Source organism: Cryptomeria japonica, chromosome 11, assembly GCF_030272615.1.
Source record: "Cryptomeria japonica chromosome 11, Sugi_1.0, whole genome shotgun sequence".
Lineage (NCBI taxonomy): Eukaryota > Viridiplantae > Streptophyta > Pinopsida > Cupressales > Cupressaceae > Cryptomeria > Cryptomeria japonica.
The window spans coordinates 390,002,922-390,021,311 of record NC_081415.1 but is presented as its reverse complement, the minus strand read 5'-3'; the positions used below and the strand labels follow the sequence as shown (position 1 = coordinate 390,021,311).

The window sequence follows — 18,390 nt, the reverse complement described above, 5'->3', positions numbered from 1 at the left end:
ATAAGCTCCTTAGGAGGGCAGGCCCGCTAAAGTTATACAAATCTCAAACCTAGAAAAAGCCTCAAGGGTCTGGATTTCTGATTGTCTATGCAGACAAGAGCATACTCTCCTACCTCTTAGAATTTTCTTAAAACACGAAAGATAGATTTTTTCATTAACCAGATAGCAAGTTAGGTGCCTAAAAAATGAATTTAATGAAAACACAATGTTTTCTTGAATCTCCTCAGGCAACTTGCAAAGACAACGAATCAGTAATCATATTGTCTTTGTTTGACAACCATATTCTTCGACAAGCATTCTGCAAAAACTGATTAGGTTGTGAAAATTTCTTAGACAGATGAACAACAAGCTAGGGTCAGTGTTAATATGATAAAAATTAAATGAGAAAACCCAAAGAAAGAAATTTTCTTTTAACCCAGAAACACATAATACCGTACGACGATTCTCACCGAGTCATACGATAATTCGCACAATATCTACAGTTTATCGTTCGGTAGAGTGGGAAAACTCATACGATATTTTGCAGTAACTGTATGGACAAAAATTTGAAAAATAAGAAAAAGTTAGTCTTCGAGGCCGAAAGATGTAGTCTTCTGCCCCACGGTGGGTGCCAAAAATGTGTGTGAAAAGTGGAATAAGTATCTACAAGCTGTAAGACACAACACTTCAATTAAGTCATTACATGTATGGTTAGACAGATATAAGCATGAATAATAAAACCATAACAAATCGACCAATTGCCTTCTAAAAGATGCGACTATAGACTTGCTCTCATATTTGTATAAGCAATACCAGTGACTAGACTACACAACGATGAATGATTTAATCTATATGAGCATGATATTAAGCTAAATGGATGCAAGATTATGCTAGATGGATGAATAGTAGGCTATATGAATTCAAGGAATCATAATTGAAGTAAAGATGCAAAAAGAAATTAAACTAAGAAGCAATAATCTCAAAAAGCAAGCACAATATCTTCAATGACTCCAGAGCAAAAAACTGTATAATAACAATAAATCTTCAGGGTGTTTTGAATGAGAGATGAAGGTTGAATTTATAGAGAATCACAAGAGAGATAAAGAAAAAGCACAATTTAGGATAATTGAAATAATTGAGAGATCAGATTCAGTTAACCTTGAGATAGATTCCAATTATAGTTTAATTGAAATGCATTCATATTATAAGCTTGAGTTTGCATTGGAGACAAAATTGAATTAATTCCATGCACTTGAGATGAAAATAGGTAATTTCATGCATATTCTTTGATTTATTCAAGAAAAGAGTCTTTTCAATGCAACTGAACTTCTTTTCTCAAAAGTTTTGAGTTCCAATTTTAAAGAATGATTAAATAATTCAATTTAATTGTTTTTCTGATTTCAAGTTCTCAATTTAGAAGAAGAAATAATATTTGAAGTTTGATTTCTCTCTCAATTCAATTATTTTATTTTATTTTCAATTTAACTCTTGCTTTGCATATTAATTCCTCTTTTGTGATAAATTAATTCCTTTTTTATGATTAAATGGTAAATTAATTAATTAATTAATATGCTAGGATATTTAATAAATTAAATAGGATAATTGATCAAAATGATGTTTTTGTAAATATTTAAATTAATATAGAATAATTCACTTGCCATGTGACATTCAATGATTGAAGAATTAATTAATTGTGTGCTCGAAGTTGATTTAATTGCCTTTGGTTAGGACCTTGGTGATGTTGTCGATATTAGGGGCACATGGTTTGGGTGACCAATTTTAAGGTATTACAGAAATAAAATCCATACTTACAGAATCCCATGGTCTAGATGGAACTGACAATGGCTGATACAAACCAACATTTTATCTTCTCCCCTTTGCATGTTGACAAACTCTACAATTTTCCACATACCTCTTGACATCAGTTTGCATCTTTGACCAATAGTAATGAGTTCTTAACTGAAAATAATTTTATCATGTCCAAAATGACTAGCAAGGCTGCCACAATGCTTTTCCTTCAACAAATTGTCTTTCATAGACCCTCTAGGTATGCACAACTCATTTCCTTTGAACAACAAACCTTCCTGTAACATATAATCCATCCATGGTCCTCTATTTTTGCTGATAGGATTGCTACAAGCTTCAATTGGCTCCTTGAAATCTACATCATCTGCATCTGACTCTTTCAACCTTTCAAAACCCACACTGTTAGTTTGAATTTCCTACAATAATAAACTCTTCCTACTTAATGCATCAACAACCTTATTCGTTTGCCCACTTTTATGCTTCAATAAAAAATGAAAAATTTGAAGATACTCTACCCATTTAGCATGCCTCTAATCCAATTTATGTTGGTTGTTAATGAGTTATAAAGCATGATTGTCTATATACACCACAAACTCTTTGGGTAACAAGTAGTGCCTCCACTTTTTCAATGATTGAACTAAGGCATAGAATTCTAGATCATAAGAAGAGTATTTCTTTTTAGCCTCATTCAATTTCTCACTAAAGTATGCCACTAGTTTACCTTATTTACTAAGAACAACCCCTATAGCCAATCTACTTGCATCACACTTAACTTGGAAAATCTTATCAAAATCAGGTAGATTAAGAATAGGGTGCTCGCTCACCTTTTGTTTTAAAAATCTAAAACTTTTATTAGCTTCTTGGGTCCACACAAATTGCATCTTACTCCCCTTAATGGCTTCAAGAATGGGAGAAACAACATGACTCTAATTCTTAATAAACTTCCTGTAAAAACTAGCAAGACAATGAAAGATCCTTACCTCCAATACACTTTTTGGTGTTGGCCAACTAAGTATGTCTTGAACCTTTTCTATATCCATCTTTAGCACATCCTTAGACACCACAAAACCCAAGTAGACTAGTTTGGTTTGCAAAAATACACATTTTTTGAGATTTATCGGCAAATTTTCCTCATGTAACCTTCTCATCACCTTCCTCAAATGCTCCATATGCTCCTCTTTGGACCTACTAAAAACCAAAATGTCATCAAGATATACAATCGCAAATTTCCCTAGGAATGGTTTTAAAACCTCACTCATGAATCTCATGAAAGTGTTGGGTGCATTAGACAACCCAAAAGGCATAACCAACCATTCATATAAACCATCATTAGTCTTAAATGTCATTTTCCATTCATCTCATGGTCTGATTCTAATTTGATGGTATCCACTTTTCAAATCTATCTTAGAAAAATACATTGATCAACTTAAACAATCCATTAAATCTTCAATCCTAGGTTTTGGAAACCCATATCTTATGGTTATTTTATTGATAGCCCTTGAATTTTTGCACATATTTCACTCTTCCCCTTTCTTTGGTACTAGTACTATTGGAATAGCACATGGGCTTAGACTCTCCCTTATCAAACCCTTCTTTAACATATCTTCTACTTGCTTCCTAATCTCTTCATTTTCCATAGGTGTCAACCTATATGCAGCCTCATTTTGAAGGCTAGCCCCTGGGATCAAATCCATATGGTGTTTAATGCTCCTCATAGGAGGGAACTCACTAGGTAAATCAGATGCAACAATGTCCATGTGTTCATTCAAACTATTTTCTACTTCAAGAGGCAAATCATCAAGTTTTGTATAAGTAAACACACACTTAGGTTTAAGAACCAAAGCAAGTCCTACTTCATCATTATTCATATCATGTATGAACTCCTTACCACTATTATTGCCCTCTTCTTTCTCTTGTATAGGCATAAAGATATGCTTGACTCCATCTTTCTCTATTGTATAAGTGTTCCCCCTTCTATTATACATCATTCTCCTAACGAATTTCCATGGTCTTCCAGGCAATACATGGTACACATCCATGAGCATCACATCACATAATACACTATCTTTATAATCAGCAATCTAAAAATCAACATGAGCTTGCTCATTTACCAACAATTGATGTCCTTTTTGCAACCATGATACTTTATAAGGATACTATACTTCAATAAATTTAAGTACCAAGCTACCTTCTCCATGTCTTCTTCACTATGACCAGATCTGATCACCAACTTGTAAAACTCTTCAGTATAGTCTTTGACTGAATATCTTTTTGTCTTAAGTTCTGCAATCTTCTAAAAATATTAGTTTGATAATCATTCGAAAGGAAATTGGCCTTCAACTTGGCAACCATCCAATCCCAAGACTTAATATTTTCTATAATCTTCTTTTATCTCTCAGTTTGAACATAATCCCACCACATTGCAGCATGGCCTTAAAAATGAGTCTCGTACATGCAAACTTTAGTCTCTTTTCTTCTACAACTCCTTCAAACTAAAAATATTGGTCAAGCTCATGAATGCAATCAAGAAGTTCCTCTCCATTGAGGGTCCTCGAATATGTAGAAACCTCTACCTTGGGCGTGGTCCCCACACTCATAATTTATCTTATCAATCTTTCCTCCTCTGTAGTAGTATCTGCAATAGCCCATCATTGATTTGGGATTCCTCTTCTTCTTCCATGTCACTGCCCTCATTAGTCACTACACCTCTCCTTTGGGCTCTTTCTATGGCATCCAACCTTGCCATAATAGTCTGCATCATTTCAAACATTCCCTCATCTTGACCTCTTCTACCACCTCCCTTATTCATTCTCCTAGGAGGCATACTATCTATCCACACTCCTAAGTTATTTTAAGGATTTTATACCAATCTAATGACAACCTTACCACAAGATAGAGGGCCTAAGTTTAAATGGAGAACAAGAATGAAAAGAAAATTGCAAAGTTCACATATAAACTAAAGAGTTTTCTGCAATAGGAAATAGTTTGGAAAGACATAAGATGACTACACAAAATACAAATGCTTATAGAAGATTACTCTTCCAGAGAACCGAAACTTCAAATTATAAATTCCAAGTCTTATTTCATTATCCCAATCTTAGGGCAATTACAATTTTATTCGATCCTTCCAAGATTGGTCAGACATGACTTCAAACACCACAAAGAGTTACAAATTGTTCCCTTAAGGCAGTCTACTAAGACATAGACTCACACACCCTCCTTTCTTTTGGCTGGGTCTCATTCCTTGATCCTGCTAAAACTCCCCAAAATAGTCCCTACCTTATTATAAATTGCCCAGTATTCTAAAACCGTCCCTTTCCTGGTGTAGTGATGGTGAGGAGGGACCTCAATGAGATTTATCAGGACTGTGCAACAAGAGTAAAACACAATAAAAGCAAGAAAAGATGATGGAGGCAATACAAATATGATTAATTATACCATGAAAATTGTTTACAATTTGCCGACAACATGTGGGCTACAAGATTCGGCTCACTAGCCTACTACAGACATACTCAATTACATTATCGGTCAACTTTGGACCTCTTAATCTCACGACACATCTTCCCGGTTCTAATACCTTACTACTACAAGATAAATTACATTGATTTATATGGTTTGGAGGGATCGACCGGTCCAAAAAAGAATCAAATAGTGGTAATCATGATGAAATGTGTAAAACCACCAAGTCAGCCTCCACCAATGAGAATCCTCTGAAAAAATACAAAGGATGAAGTGTAGATCAAAAGGAGGGTCGACCACATGCCAAGGAATAGGAACAACGCATGGAGGCTCCACAAGCAATGAAATGAATTCGCAAGATTCGCCCAAAGCATGATAGGTTCAAACGGTTCTGGAGTTCTAAGCCAGAAAATTGTCTCAGAATCCGGAATCGATAACTTGCTAAAAAAATATCCAAATGTTCTGGAGATTTGGGAAAAGGAAGATAATCATGTCCACAAATAAAATCCATCTCCATAAGATCCAATGAGAAAATGCAAGAAAATGTAGAAAGGAATGTTGAAACTGCAAAACAGAAAACAAACTAAAAAGAAATATTTTTGGTTGATGCAAGATTGCCAAGAACCAGGGATGCTCCTGCATCAGGACATTTGGGGTTGTTGAAAAAGTGATTCCCTCACTTTGCCAAGGTCAGAGGAAAACCAAGGTGGTCTACCTCTGCCTGAGAAATCAAAGATGAATCTTCAACTAGTCTGCCTCTCCACTTCACAAGATACTCTCTGTACTGGTTGATCCGAGTGCCACGCCCATTCCTACGGTCCCAAATGTCTTCAATCTGATCTGGTTCCTTCTAGGGCATCTGCTTCTCCAAGTCTGCAAAATTGTCTTCACTAAATTCAGATCCATAATACTGATGTAAATCTACAATGTTGAATAAAGGTGAAATACCCAAACCATCTGGTAACTCCACATGCATTTTCGGAACTAAATTTCCTCAAAATCTTGGAAGGTCCAAACTTTCTCATCTACAACTTGTTATAGGTTCCAACTGGAAATCTTTCTTTTCTTAGGTACACCATTACTTCATTGCCAACTTCAAATTCGTTATGCCTCCTCTTCTCATCTTCTTGCTCCTTATACTTTCTATTTATATCCTCCAGTTGCTATTTAACCTGAACATCTAAGACCTTCACATGATTTGCAAATTCTTTTGCCTCTGCGCTCCTCTTGTCTTCATTAATGATATCCCTCAATTATTATATACCTCTAGGGTGTACTCCAGTAACAATATCAAAAGGTGTTCTTTTGGTACTCCTGTTTATTGAATTAATGTAGGCAAACTCGTCTTGTGCAAGAATCAAATCCCAACTTCTAGTCTTCTCTCCAACCAAGCATCTCAACAAATTTCCCAAGCTCCGGTTTACTACCTATGTCTATCCCTCAGTTCGTGGGTGAAAACTATAATTGAATTTCAAATCTGTTTTCATATTCATCCAAATTGTCCTCCAAAAATAACCAACAAAATTAGTGTCTCTATCTGAAACTATTCGCTTAGATAATCCATACAATCTCACTACCTCTTTGAAAAATAAGTCAACTACATGCAGTGCATTTGATTTCTTCTTAAACAAGGTATGAAATGAGCCATTTTTGAGAATCTATCCACCACCACAAATATATAATCATTTCCTCTCCATGTCTTAGGTAGTCCAAGTATGAAATCCATGCTTATATCCTCCCAATATCTCTTCGAAACTGTCAAAGGTTTATACAATCCCACATTCTAACTACTACCTTTTTCAATCTGACAAACTCTACAACTTTGCACAAATTTTCTGACATCCTTATGAATCTGAGGCCAAAAGTAATGTTCACTCACCAATGCTACTATTTTGTCAACACCAAAGTGTCTGACTAATCCTCCACTATGTTTTTCCTTTATCAAGTTCTCCCTCATGGAACTCTTAGGTATACACAACTGAACTCCTCTGAACAACATCCCATCTTGAATTAAATAATCCAACAACTTACTTTTGTCCACCATAATTGGTTCTCTACATGCTTTTGAAGGTTCTGCAAAATTTACGTCATCAACATACAAGGTCTTCAACTTCTCAAATCCTAACACTGTCATTCACATCTCTGTTAGCAAATTCCTCCTTCTACTCAATGCATCAGAAACTTTGTTTTACTTAACACTTCTCTGCTTTAGCACAAAGGTGTAACTCTACAATAATTCTACCCATCTCATGTGTCTATGATTCAACTTACTCTAACTATTCAAATACTGCAAGGCTTGATGATCGGTATACAACACAAACTCCTTAGGCAACAGGTAATGTTTCCACTTCTTCAAAACTTGAACTATGACATAAAATTCATGATCATACATTGAATATCTCTTTCTGGCATCATTCAACTTCTCACTTAAATAAGCTACTGACGTCCCTTCCTGACTTAACACAGATCCAATTGCATTCCCACTTGCATCATAGTCCACTTGAAATAGTTTGTTGAAATCTGGTAAAGCTAACACGGGCTTCTCAGTCACCTTCTGCTTCAACAATTTAAAACTCCTATTTGCTTCACTTGTCCACTTGAATTCTTTCCTATCTCCTCTCATTGTCTCAGTCATAGGGCTACAAAATGAACTGAAATTTCTAATAAACTTTCGGTATAAATTAGCCAATCCATAGAATGATCTTACCTCTCCAATTCTTTCTGGTGTAGGCCATTCAATAATTGCTCTAACCTTCTCTGGGTCCATCTTCAATCCATCTGTAGATATCATAAATCCCAAATAGACTAATTCTTCCTTCATGAAACTACACTTCTTAAGGTTTATCAGCAACTTCTCTTCTCTCAATATTTGCAAGACTAGTCTCAAATGCAACAAACGCTCCTCTTTTGTTTTATTGAAAATCAAAATGTCATCCAAATATACAATAACAAACTTACCCAATAACTTCTTCAACACCTCATTCATCAACCTCATGAAAGTGCTTGGTGCATTAGTCAAGCCAAAAGGCATCACCAACCATTCATACAAACCTTCATTTGTCTTGAATGTTGTCTTCCACTCATCTCCTTCTCTGATTCTAATATGATGATATCCACTCTTCAAGTCTATCTTCGTGTAGTATCTGGCTCCACTCAAACAATCCATTATGTCATCCATCCTAGGCAAAGGAAATTGATACTTCACTATTGTCTTCTTTATTGCTCTGGAATTGGTACACATCCTCCATTCTCCATTCTTCTTAGGTTCTAACACTATTGGAACTGCACAAGGACTTAGACTCTCTTAGATCAAACCTTTCCTCAACAACTCCTGCACTTGCCTATTCAATTCTTCATTCTCTATCGGTGTCATCCAATGTGCTGCTTTGTTAGGCAAACTAGCTCCAGGAATTAGCTCCATGCAATGACTGATACTCCTTATAGGTGGTAATCCATCAGGCACATTATCCGAAATGATGTCTGCATACTTTGTCAGTAACTCCTTTATCTCCCAAGGTTGTTCTTCCTCATGCTTTGAATTCTCAGTCCTTTTAGGAACTAAGGAAAAACATACATTCTCATGTCTCATTCCATCCAAGAATCTCCTCCCATCAACCAAACAAATTCTAGCATTCGTACAAACTTCACTCTTCAGGGGCTCCTCCAAGGGTAACAAGGTTTGCTTCATCCCATTTGCAATAATAGTGTATATGTTGTTTCTCCCATCATGTATTTCTTGCCTATCAAATTGCCAAGGTCTACCCAACAAGATGTCAAAATTATCCATAGGCACAATATCACACAAAAACTCATCATGATGATTTCCAATTTTTCAATTTCACCAAACTTTGCTCACTTACTAACAGATTATGATCATCTTTAATCCATGCTATCTAGTAAGGCTTACTGTGTTTCAATCTTTCCAACTTCAACTTATTCACCATCTCCTCTGAAACAAGATTATCTAAACTACCACTATCAATAATGACTTTATAACACTTACTGAATATCTTACATCTAGTCTTGAAAATATTTCCCCTCTACAAGGGTTCATCCTCTTTGGTATGACACAAAGCTCTCCTCATCATCAATAGTTCTCCATCTTCCGGTTTGTTAGTGGATCTGGTAGATCTTCTTCGACCAATGTTGTTCTTCCAGTGTTCTCTTCCTTCCTACATTCAAATGTACAATGTCCTTCTCCTCCACACTTAAAGCAAGTTCCTTTAAATACTCTATTTTCCTATTTTTTGTCATCTTTTCCAAAACCCTCATTCCGGTAACCATCAGGTTCCCTTCTCTGGTAGAATTTCTATCATCCTTCCAGTACAAACTACCTTCCTTGTTTGCTTCCTTTTCTTTGTTATGACCTGTACAGGTTCCTCTTCCTTCAGAATAACCTATTCTTCCTTGAAATCTTCCTCCGGAAAACCTTCCACCTCTACCTCTTTGTCTCTGCTCATGTCTTTTGTTCAACTTCTCTTAAGCTTTCAGGGCATATTGGTAAGCTTCCTCAACACTCTACAACTTGATCAAACTAAGTTCATCTTGTATAGACATCCACAACCCATTCAAATATCTCGCAACTTGTTCAACCCCATCATTGACATGTTCGGATCTGATGTTCAACTTGTAAAATTCTTCGGTGTACTCCTTCACACTCGATTCTTTATGTTTCAAGTTCGGTAACTTCTGAAACATGTTTACTTGATAATCAACTGGCATAAACTTTGATTTGAACTTGGCAACCATCTGCTCCCATGATTTGATCTTTTCTTTAATTCTTCTCTATCTATCAACTTGCAAATGTTCCCACCAAAGAGACACATGACCTTTCAACCTAGTACATGCATATTTCACCTTTCTTTCTTCCACAATATTCTCAAAATCAAAATACTTCTCCATCTCCAAGATCCAATCCATTAATTTGTCTAAATCTAACTTGCCATCATACTTTGGTGGGGTAAAATGTGGTTTTGTGTTCGCCCTACTCAAAACCCTCAAGAACCTTTCTTCATCTAGATTGATCACCAATGGATTTGCTACTTTTTCTACCAGTGCTTCTTCTTCTTCATCTTCTCTCACATCTTCAATATGTCAACCTCTTCTCAGGGCTATTTCAACAGCTTCCAACTAGGTTACAATTCCTCTCAACATTTTCATTACAATAGGGTCTACATTCTCATGCGCTCTAGCATTCCTATATCCTCTTTGTGCCATCTTCACGCCAATCCTCCATAGCTATAGGATAGATCCACAATCTGCCACCCCACAACAAGATCTTCAGGACAATGCAACCTCTGAAATGAAAGCTTGCTCTGATACCACTTGGTGCAGTCATGATGAGGAGGAGCCTCGATGAGATCTATTCGGACCGTGCAACAAAAGTAAAACACAATGAAAGAAAGAAAAGAGGATGGAGGCAATACAGATTTGATTAATTATACCATGAAAATTGTTTACAATCTGTCAGCAACATGCGGGCTACAAGATTCGGCTCACTGGCCTGCTACATACATACCCAACTACAATCTCGGTCAACTCGGGACCTCTTAATCTCAAGACAGATCTTCGTGGTTCTAAAATCTTACAACTACAAGCTAAATTACATTGATTTATATGGTTTGGAGGGATCCGGTTGGCCCAAAAAAGAATCAAATAGCGATAATCATGATGAAACATGTAAAATCACTAAGTCGGCCTCTGCAAATGAGAATCCTCCGAAAAATCCAAAGGATGAAGTGCGGATCAAAAGGAGGGTCGACCACACGCTAAGGAACATTGGAACAACATGTCGAGGCTCCGCAAGCAACATAATGAATCCACAAGATTCACCCAAAGCAAGATAGGTTCAAGCAGTTCCGAAGTTCTAAGCCAGAAAATTGTCCCGGAATCCAGAATCGATAACTTGCCCAAAAAGGATCCAAACGTTCCATGGATTTGGGAAAAGGAAGATAATCATGTCCACAAACAAAATCCAGCTCCTCAATATTCAATGAGAAAATGCAAGAAAATGTAGAAAGGAATGTTGAAACTGGAGAATAAAAAACAAACTGAAGAGAAAAAAAATTGGTTGATACAAGATTGCCAAGAACGAGGGATGCTCCTGCATCATTTCCAAAATGTTGATCAATCAGTCACTACTTCGGTTTTCATAACCATCGGTTAGGATTCCCACAGATGCTGAGAGGGGGGGGTGAATCAATATCTAACCGGTTATAAGATTTTCTTAACTTAAAACATGTAGAGCATATTAATATTGTGTACTGGTAAACAGAAAATAATGCAATAAACAGAGGCAAAAGCAACCACATGAAAAACACACCATAACACAATATTTTAACAAGGAAACCCGGTGTGGGAAAAACCTCGATGGGATTTGTGACCCACAATATTTGCTTACTGGCCAATAAGAGAATATTACTGGTACAAGAGGGGCCTGCACATGCAGGAAGGCCAAGTGCCTAGAGCTCACTGCTCAAATACAAAATAGGAAATCTCACTGACTTACAAAATGGATTATATAAATCCAGTGTCTTGTACTGCTTCAAAATAGCATCTATAATGCTAGATCTAGTACTGGTTTCTTCTCTGCTTCTTACATAAACCCTTAACCTATAATTCGCATAATAGGTCTACCTTATTTCGCCTAATTACATTCCTCTATATTTCATTAAAATGTTCTACAATGATCTCTCTTATATAAGAATCATTTTACAACTTGCCAAGTCGGCTTAAAATGATTTTACAATAATAAACAAAATATATTAACAACAAAATTCTTGTCGGCTTCTATGTCGGTATGCTTCCTTTCACTACCGGTGCCGGTGGTCTGTGTGCCGGTGTAGAGTCTGATCTTGCTAGTGCCGGTGGAATGCCTTGTTAGTGTCATAGGATTGTAAGGTTGCCATCAATGACAAAACCTTCAATCACCTACAATGTCTCATTGGAGTGTGCATATGCCAACAATCTCCCCCTTTGGCATTGATGGCAACACTCATGAGAAAATTCCAAAACTTGGAATCCAAAAATTGTGTACCAAAAATATGTGAGCTCCCCCTGAGCAGATAAGACTTTTGCTGATTATTTTCTCATACTACTACTCCCCCTTTGGCATCAATGACAAAGGTTGTCAAAGTGTCAATAGAGTTGTAGTTTTCTGTCTCAACCTTGTAATTGGGTGGTTACAATTTGAAAAAGATCCGCAAAAACCAAATTTATGCTTTCCAAAAACTTCTTACTGTCTTTTATTGCTGCCTCTATTCTTTGAACTATACCGGTGAGGTGCTGCATATGCTCTGCCGGTGTTTTCTGTCCTTGTACTAGTGCCTCAGATATTTCCTTCCTCAAGGATGCTAGATAGTCCAGTCTTGGACTTAGTCTTAATCTCAGATTCTTAGCCTCGTTTATTATTCTCTCCTTTTCTCTCTCTAGATTCAGTAATTCTTCCTCAAAACTAGTTATCTTTTGCTAAAAAACTGATAATGTATCCGGTGAATTAACAAAATTATCAGCAAGTTTATTAATTTCCTCCTGTAGCTTGCTCATTTTCTTATCTATGTCAATTGTTAAAAATTTTGTCTTACAAGTGTCTTTGTACAAAGTTTTGAACTCCTTGAGTGTGTTGCACAGTTCCGATAGAAGTGTGTCAAACTGCCTTGTACACTTCTTTATTTCTTCCTCAAAGAATTTCTATTTTTTCTTTTCTAACCTCTCTTTGAATGCTTCCTCCTTTATTTGTTCAACTGTCACTGTGTTGTAAGTAATATACTTAGACAAAGTGTCAAGTTGACTCAAAGAATCCTTATTATCTACATTGCATTTTGGAGCTATCATCTTCAAAACTGGAATTGTGTCATCTATAGCTTTATATGCTTGTGAACTGCAATCTGTAATTTTCTTTATAGAATCTAAAAGAACTTCAGTTACATTTGTTGATTTAAATCCTTCAGTTGAAGAGCTAACATTCTGAATTCCACCAGTGGGAGCAATATCCTTGCTTGCAATGACCTCTGGTAGGTCAGTCTGTGTTTCCATTTCCTTAAGCAAAGGTTTTTGTTGTTCTCTGTTTGTCGGTGGCACTATTTCCACATGAACCTGTTTCTGTTCCGGAGCCTGTTGCTCTTCTTGTCTCTCTATTTGTTGATCTATTGGATTCTCTATTTTCCCATCTGTCGGTTTACCTTCAGTGTTATCAATGTTGTCAACTACCGGTGGCTCACTAGCCATATCGGTGTTACCGGTTGTGTCCTTGTCTATCATAATGTTGACCTTTTGAGTATCAACATCAACTATGTATAAGACCTCGGGATTAGGATTTGTATCCTCTATATCCATACTCTCATCTGCTGGTTAATCTTCAGTTGTTGTTACCGGTGGAGTAACTAGAGGCGGTGGGGATAAGTTATCTCTTATTTTGATGCTTGGAGGACCACCAACCTTTCATTTATCTTTATCCTTGTCTTTCTGATATACCTTGATTGGTTTAGGGTTTCTATATTCTTCTTGTTTTTCATTCTCAACAAGGAATATATCCCATGCATTTTCAGTTTCTTCTGCAACCTCATTTACTCTTCCAACCATTAGTGCAATATGCTGGTGTGCAGTGGAGAATACTGACCAGTTAGCCTCTGCAATTAGATCATCTATTTCTTTTGGAGAGTTAACTGGGTAGACAACAAGTAATTTTTCAATTTTTATTTTCTTGTCAAGCTCTATAACAGATTGTCTTCTTGCTTCCAGTCTCTTGAATAGTTCATCTGGTACTTCATCTACAATTTGCATCAAGAACTTCTTGTAGATATCCAAGTGTAACATAACACTGTTTTCAACCTTTTCTTTATCATCAACTGATAGTGAGTCATATAGTTTGTTGATGTTTTTCAACTGTCCTTCCTCTATTATTTCATCTAGCAATTTGTCAATCGGAGAAATATTTTGTTGAGTCCTTTTCTTTGGTGTCAACTTTTTTTTCTTGACCGGGGGCCTCACTGCCTGTTGTTTTTGCCTGGTTCTTCTAGGTGAAGGTGTGGATACCGGTGAAGGTTGTCTTTTCCTTACAACTCTTTTGAATTCAGCTAGCATGTCACTCTCTAAAGAAGTTGCTATCGGTGAAAGGTAAGTTTCTGGTTGTTGAGCCTGTAACTCATCTTCAGTGATACCGGTTTGTTTCAGTACATCTTCTTTAATAGCCTTAGCCTGCCTTGAACCTCTCATCACTATTGCTTCAACTTTCTTTACTCTCTTCTTAGATTGAATTTGGATTTCAATGGTCTCAACACTACCAAATACCTCTTCCTTAGGTTCATTTGGTGCTTCCAGAAGGGCTTTTGCATATGTTTCAATGATGTGTTCATCGGTCTCATAACCCATCTCAGTAACCCAAATTGTTCTTGGGATAACTGCTTCCATCTAGATCTCATCCTTTTTAATCACAAAATATATATCATCTTTGTATTTGTTTACAATTTTTTGTGACAGTCTGACACTTTTGTTCATTCTGGCCTTTAGTGCTTGAAAATACTCATCAATATTCTTTTGTTTTCTTTCACCCATGTTGTTGAACAAGTTTGATAACTGTTTCCCTACCAGTATGTCAAATCCAAGGTTCTTGATACCTATACCGGGCACCTGTTTGGTTATGTGTAGCATTAAGCATACAAGTAAGTTGCCAAATCTAAATGTTCCTTTCTTATCCTTCTTGATATTCCCTAAATTGTCAATCAATTCATCCTTTAACCATTCACATACATCAATTTTCACATTCTCATTTACCATATCATGTGCACTTTTTATGCATAAACTGGAGACTGAGTTAAGTCTGTTTGCATGTGTTGTTTTGTAACCTAAAATCATGCTAATGAATCTCACATTTATGTCTGTTACATCATTTACCCTTAAGGACCTTTTGTCGGATGTTGCACCTGTTAGGTTCATTACCAGGTCATTTGAGACCTTCTTTGTTTTGTCTAGTCTGTTACCGGTGGAAGGTAACCCTGTTACAACTTTCACAACTTCCTTGGTAATTTTATGAAATGAATCTAGCCAAAAGAATTCACCATGAACCCTGCTCAATACTATCCTTATCACTTCCTTGGGGAATTCCGGAATGCAGAGAATTTCTGTGAATCCTAGGGTTTCAACAATTTTGTGTTCAGGTTTTACATTTCTGGAGTCATCACATATGACAGTCTTGTACATGTTTTTGACTTCCTCATCACCTAATTCTTCTATATGGCAATGGATGTACATTCTAGGGTCTTTTGCAAAAGCAAATCCTTTGGGAATTTGGGAAAATGCACCAACATTATCATCCTTTTTAGCTATCTCGGGAACTAACTGAAATACGGGCCTAGGGCGTTTGATTACATTGACTACAGTAGGGTTTTCTATGAGTTCAGGTACAGAAGAGGATGCCATGATTATAAATACCTTTTTTTGCCTTTGGAAAGATTGATTGCTGAAATGCTTTGCCTCTTTGCTCGAAATGCCTTAGCTCTGGAAATTTCACGCTCTTCGAATGTTTGAATGCTCGGTGAAGTGAAATGGAGCGAAAAAAATTCATTTACAATGTCAATCTACCAACTACCACATTTAATGCTTGCCGGTTAAGTAATCACTTAACATAACTGTTGGTATAGAAGTAATTTCAACTTCTTACCATCAACCAAGGGAATAATAGCATATGTCTCATTGATTGCCAAACCCTCAAAGAAATTTCTTCAATTTGATGAAGAGACTCCTACCGGTGGAGTGCTACTCTGTTTTGCTGGTGGAGTGTTGCTTGGTTCTACCGGTGGAGGAGTATTCCCAACACCATTTAGGTCTAATTTTATGATCCATTGTTTTGAGAATTCCTGCTTAACTTCTTCAACTTTTTCTTTTCCTTTCAAACTAGGACCTTTGTTGTCTACCGGTGAGGACTTGCTTCTACAAAATTTAGCAATATGCCCAATTTTGTTACATGCATAACAAGTCACATTATTTCTCTGAATAGCCTTTCCATAACCTATGCCGGTTTGTGTTCTGTATTGATTAGATAAATGTCCAAATCTTCCACAAACATAACATCTTACATTCATTCTGCAATTCTCAGAGTTATGACCAACTTTGTTGCATTTTGAACATTGACCGGTGGGTGCATTGGTATTCTAATAATTTCTAGATCTACATTCATTTTCTCTATGACCATACTTGTTACAGTTAAAGCATTTGCCATTGAATTTATAAGCAGTAGGTTGTCTTACTGGTTTGCTATGATCCTGTGTGTTTGCAGTACCAGAGCTTTCACCAACTTCAAAGCCAATTCCACAAGTGTCACCTTTAGGTTTTTGATTCTTCAGCAAGTTACCAAGTTCTTCTGAGCTTTTCTTGAATTTATCTTTATGTTGGTTTGCAGTATCTAGTTCTCTTTCTAAGACTTCTTTCTGCCTCATCAGTTCATTTGAGTCATTCTGTGTGTGCATCAGATTTGTCTTCAACAAATCATTTTCATAGCTAAGTCTTGTGTTCTCATTTGCAGCATCACTTAGTCTTCTAGTCAAATCTTCTTCATTCTTCTTTCTATCTTCAATTTCTTTACAAAATCTCATAGTCATATCCTGCATCTTATTCTTTGTTGTCATGTTCTCTTGCTTCAGCTTGTTTATCTTATCATTAAGATTTTCTTTTTCATCATTCTCATTTTGCATCTTTTCACAAAGTTCTCTTCTCTTGTTTCTTGAAATAGTAAGATTTTCTTGAAGTGCTTGAATGATATCCTGAGCAGCCTTTAGATCATCTTCAAGTTTGATATTTTCCAATTTTTCTGCATCATAGTCTGAGAGAGCTCCTTCAAGTTGCTTCATCAAGTTTTCCATCTCTACCGATGTCAAGATCTTCCTCAAGCTATTAGGCTTCTGAAAATAGAGGACCAAGCTCTAATACCAATTGTTAGGATTCCCACAGATACTGAGAGGGGGGGGGTGAATCAGTATCTAACCGATTATAAGATTTTCTTAACTTAAAACATGTAGAGCATATTAATACTATGTACCGGTAAATAGAAAGTAATGCAATAAACAGAGACAAAAGCAACCACATGAAAAACACACCATAACACAATATTTTAACGAGGAAACTCGGTGTGGGAAAAACCTCGGTGGGATTTGTGACCCACAATATTTGCTTACTGGCCAATAAGAGAATATTACTGGTACAAGAGGGGCCTGCACATGCAGGAAGGCCAAGTGCCTAGAGCTCACTGCTCAAATACAAAATAGGAAGTCTCACTGACTTAACAAATGGATTATATAAATCCAGTGTCTTGTACTGCTTCAAAATAGCATCTATAATGTCAGATCCAGTACCGGTTTCTGCTCTGCTTCTTACATAAACCCTTAACCTATAATTCGCATAATAGGTCTGCCTTATTTTGCCTAATTACATTCCTCTATATTTCATTAAAATGTTCTACAATGATCTCTCTTATATAAGAGTCATTTTACAACTTGTCAAGTTGGCTTACAATGATTTTACAATAATAAACAAAATATATTAACAACAAAATTCCTATCGGCTTCTGCGTCGGTATGCTTCCTTTCACTACCAGTGTCGGTGGTCTGTGTGCCGATGTAGAGTCTGATCTTGCTAGTGTCGGTGGAATGCCTTGCCAGTGTCATAGGATTGTAAGGTTGCCATCAATGACAAAACCTTCAATCACCTACAATGTCTCATTGGAGTGTGCATATGCCAACACCATCCACCCAACTGGTTTCCCAAACATAGTTTGAGTGGTGATGGGAAGTTTTGGACACTAACAAAAAGACAAAACAATGAAACTAAACAAAACCTAAAACTATGAACATGATGCTCTTGCATCAGTATTGTTGTTGGGGTCACATGTAGATTGATGTACCATATGTATTTCAAGGTGGGTGGGTGAATTCTAGAGGAAATGTTTCATTAACATGCATCTTGATTAATTCAGGCTACACAATTCCAAAAAAGTCTCTAAAGATAACTAACAAAAAACTACCAAGCTTTACAAAAGTAGTTCTCCAAATTTATTGTGCCTAGGAATATTATGTTTGCATCTAGCTCAAGATCATTTTATGGTTACAACAATAAATATATTCTTGCAAAATTCCTCAATGGTGTTTAGTGTGATGT

The 18,390-nt window shown here is 36.5% G+C and overlaps 1 protein-coding gene across 1 annotated transcript in view; it reads right to left on the bottom strand.

The window, feature by feature from the left end:
- Positions 1 to 3,302: 3,302 nt before the first annotated feature.
- LOC131071564 (uncharacterized) overlaps positions 3,303 to 18,390 on the bottom strand; it is a 48,775-nt gene continuing 33,687 nt past the window's right edge. The window contains exons 2-3 of the mRNA XM_058007451.2: positions 3,974 to 4,078; positions 3,303 to 3,866 (exon numbers count right to left, since the gene is read on the bottom strand). Coding sequence (XP_057863434.2) covers positions 3,303 to 3,866; positions 3,974 to 4,078 — 669 coding nt within the window. The remainder of the gene's footprint in view (positions 3,867 to 3,973; positions 4,079 to 18,390) is intronic.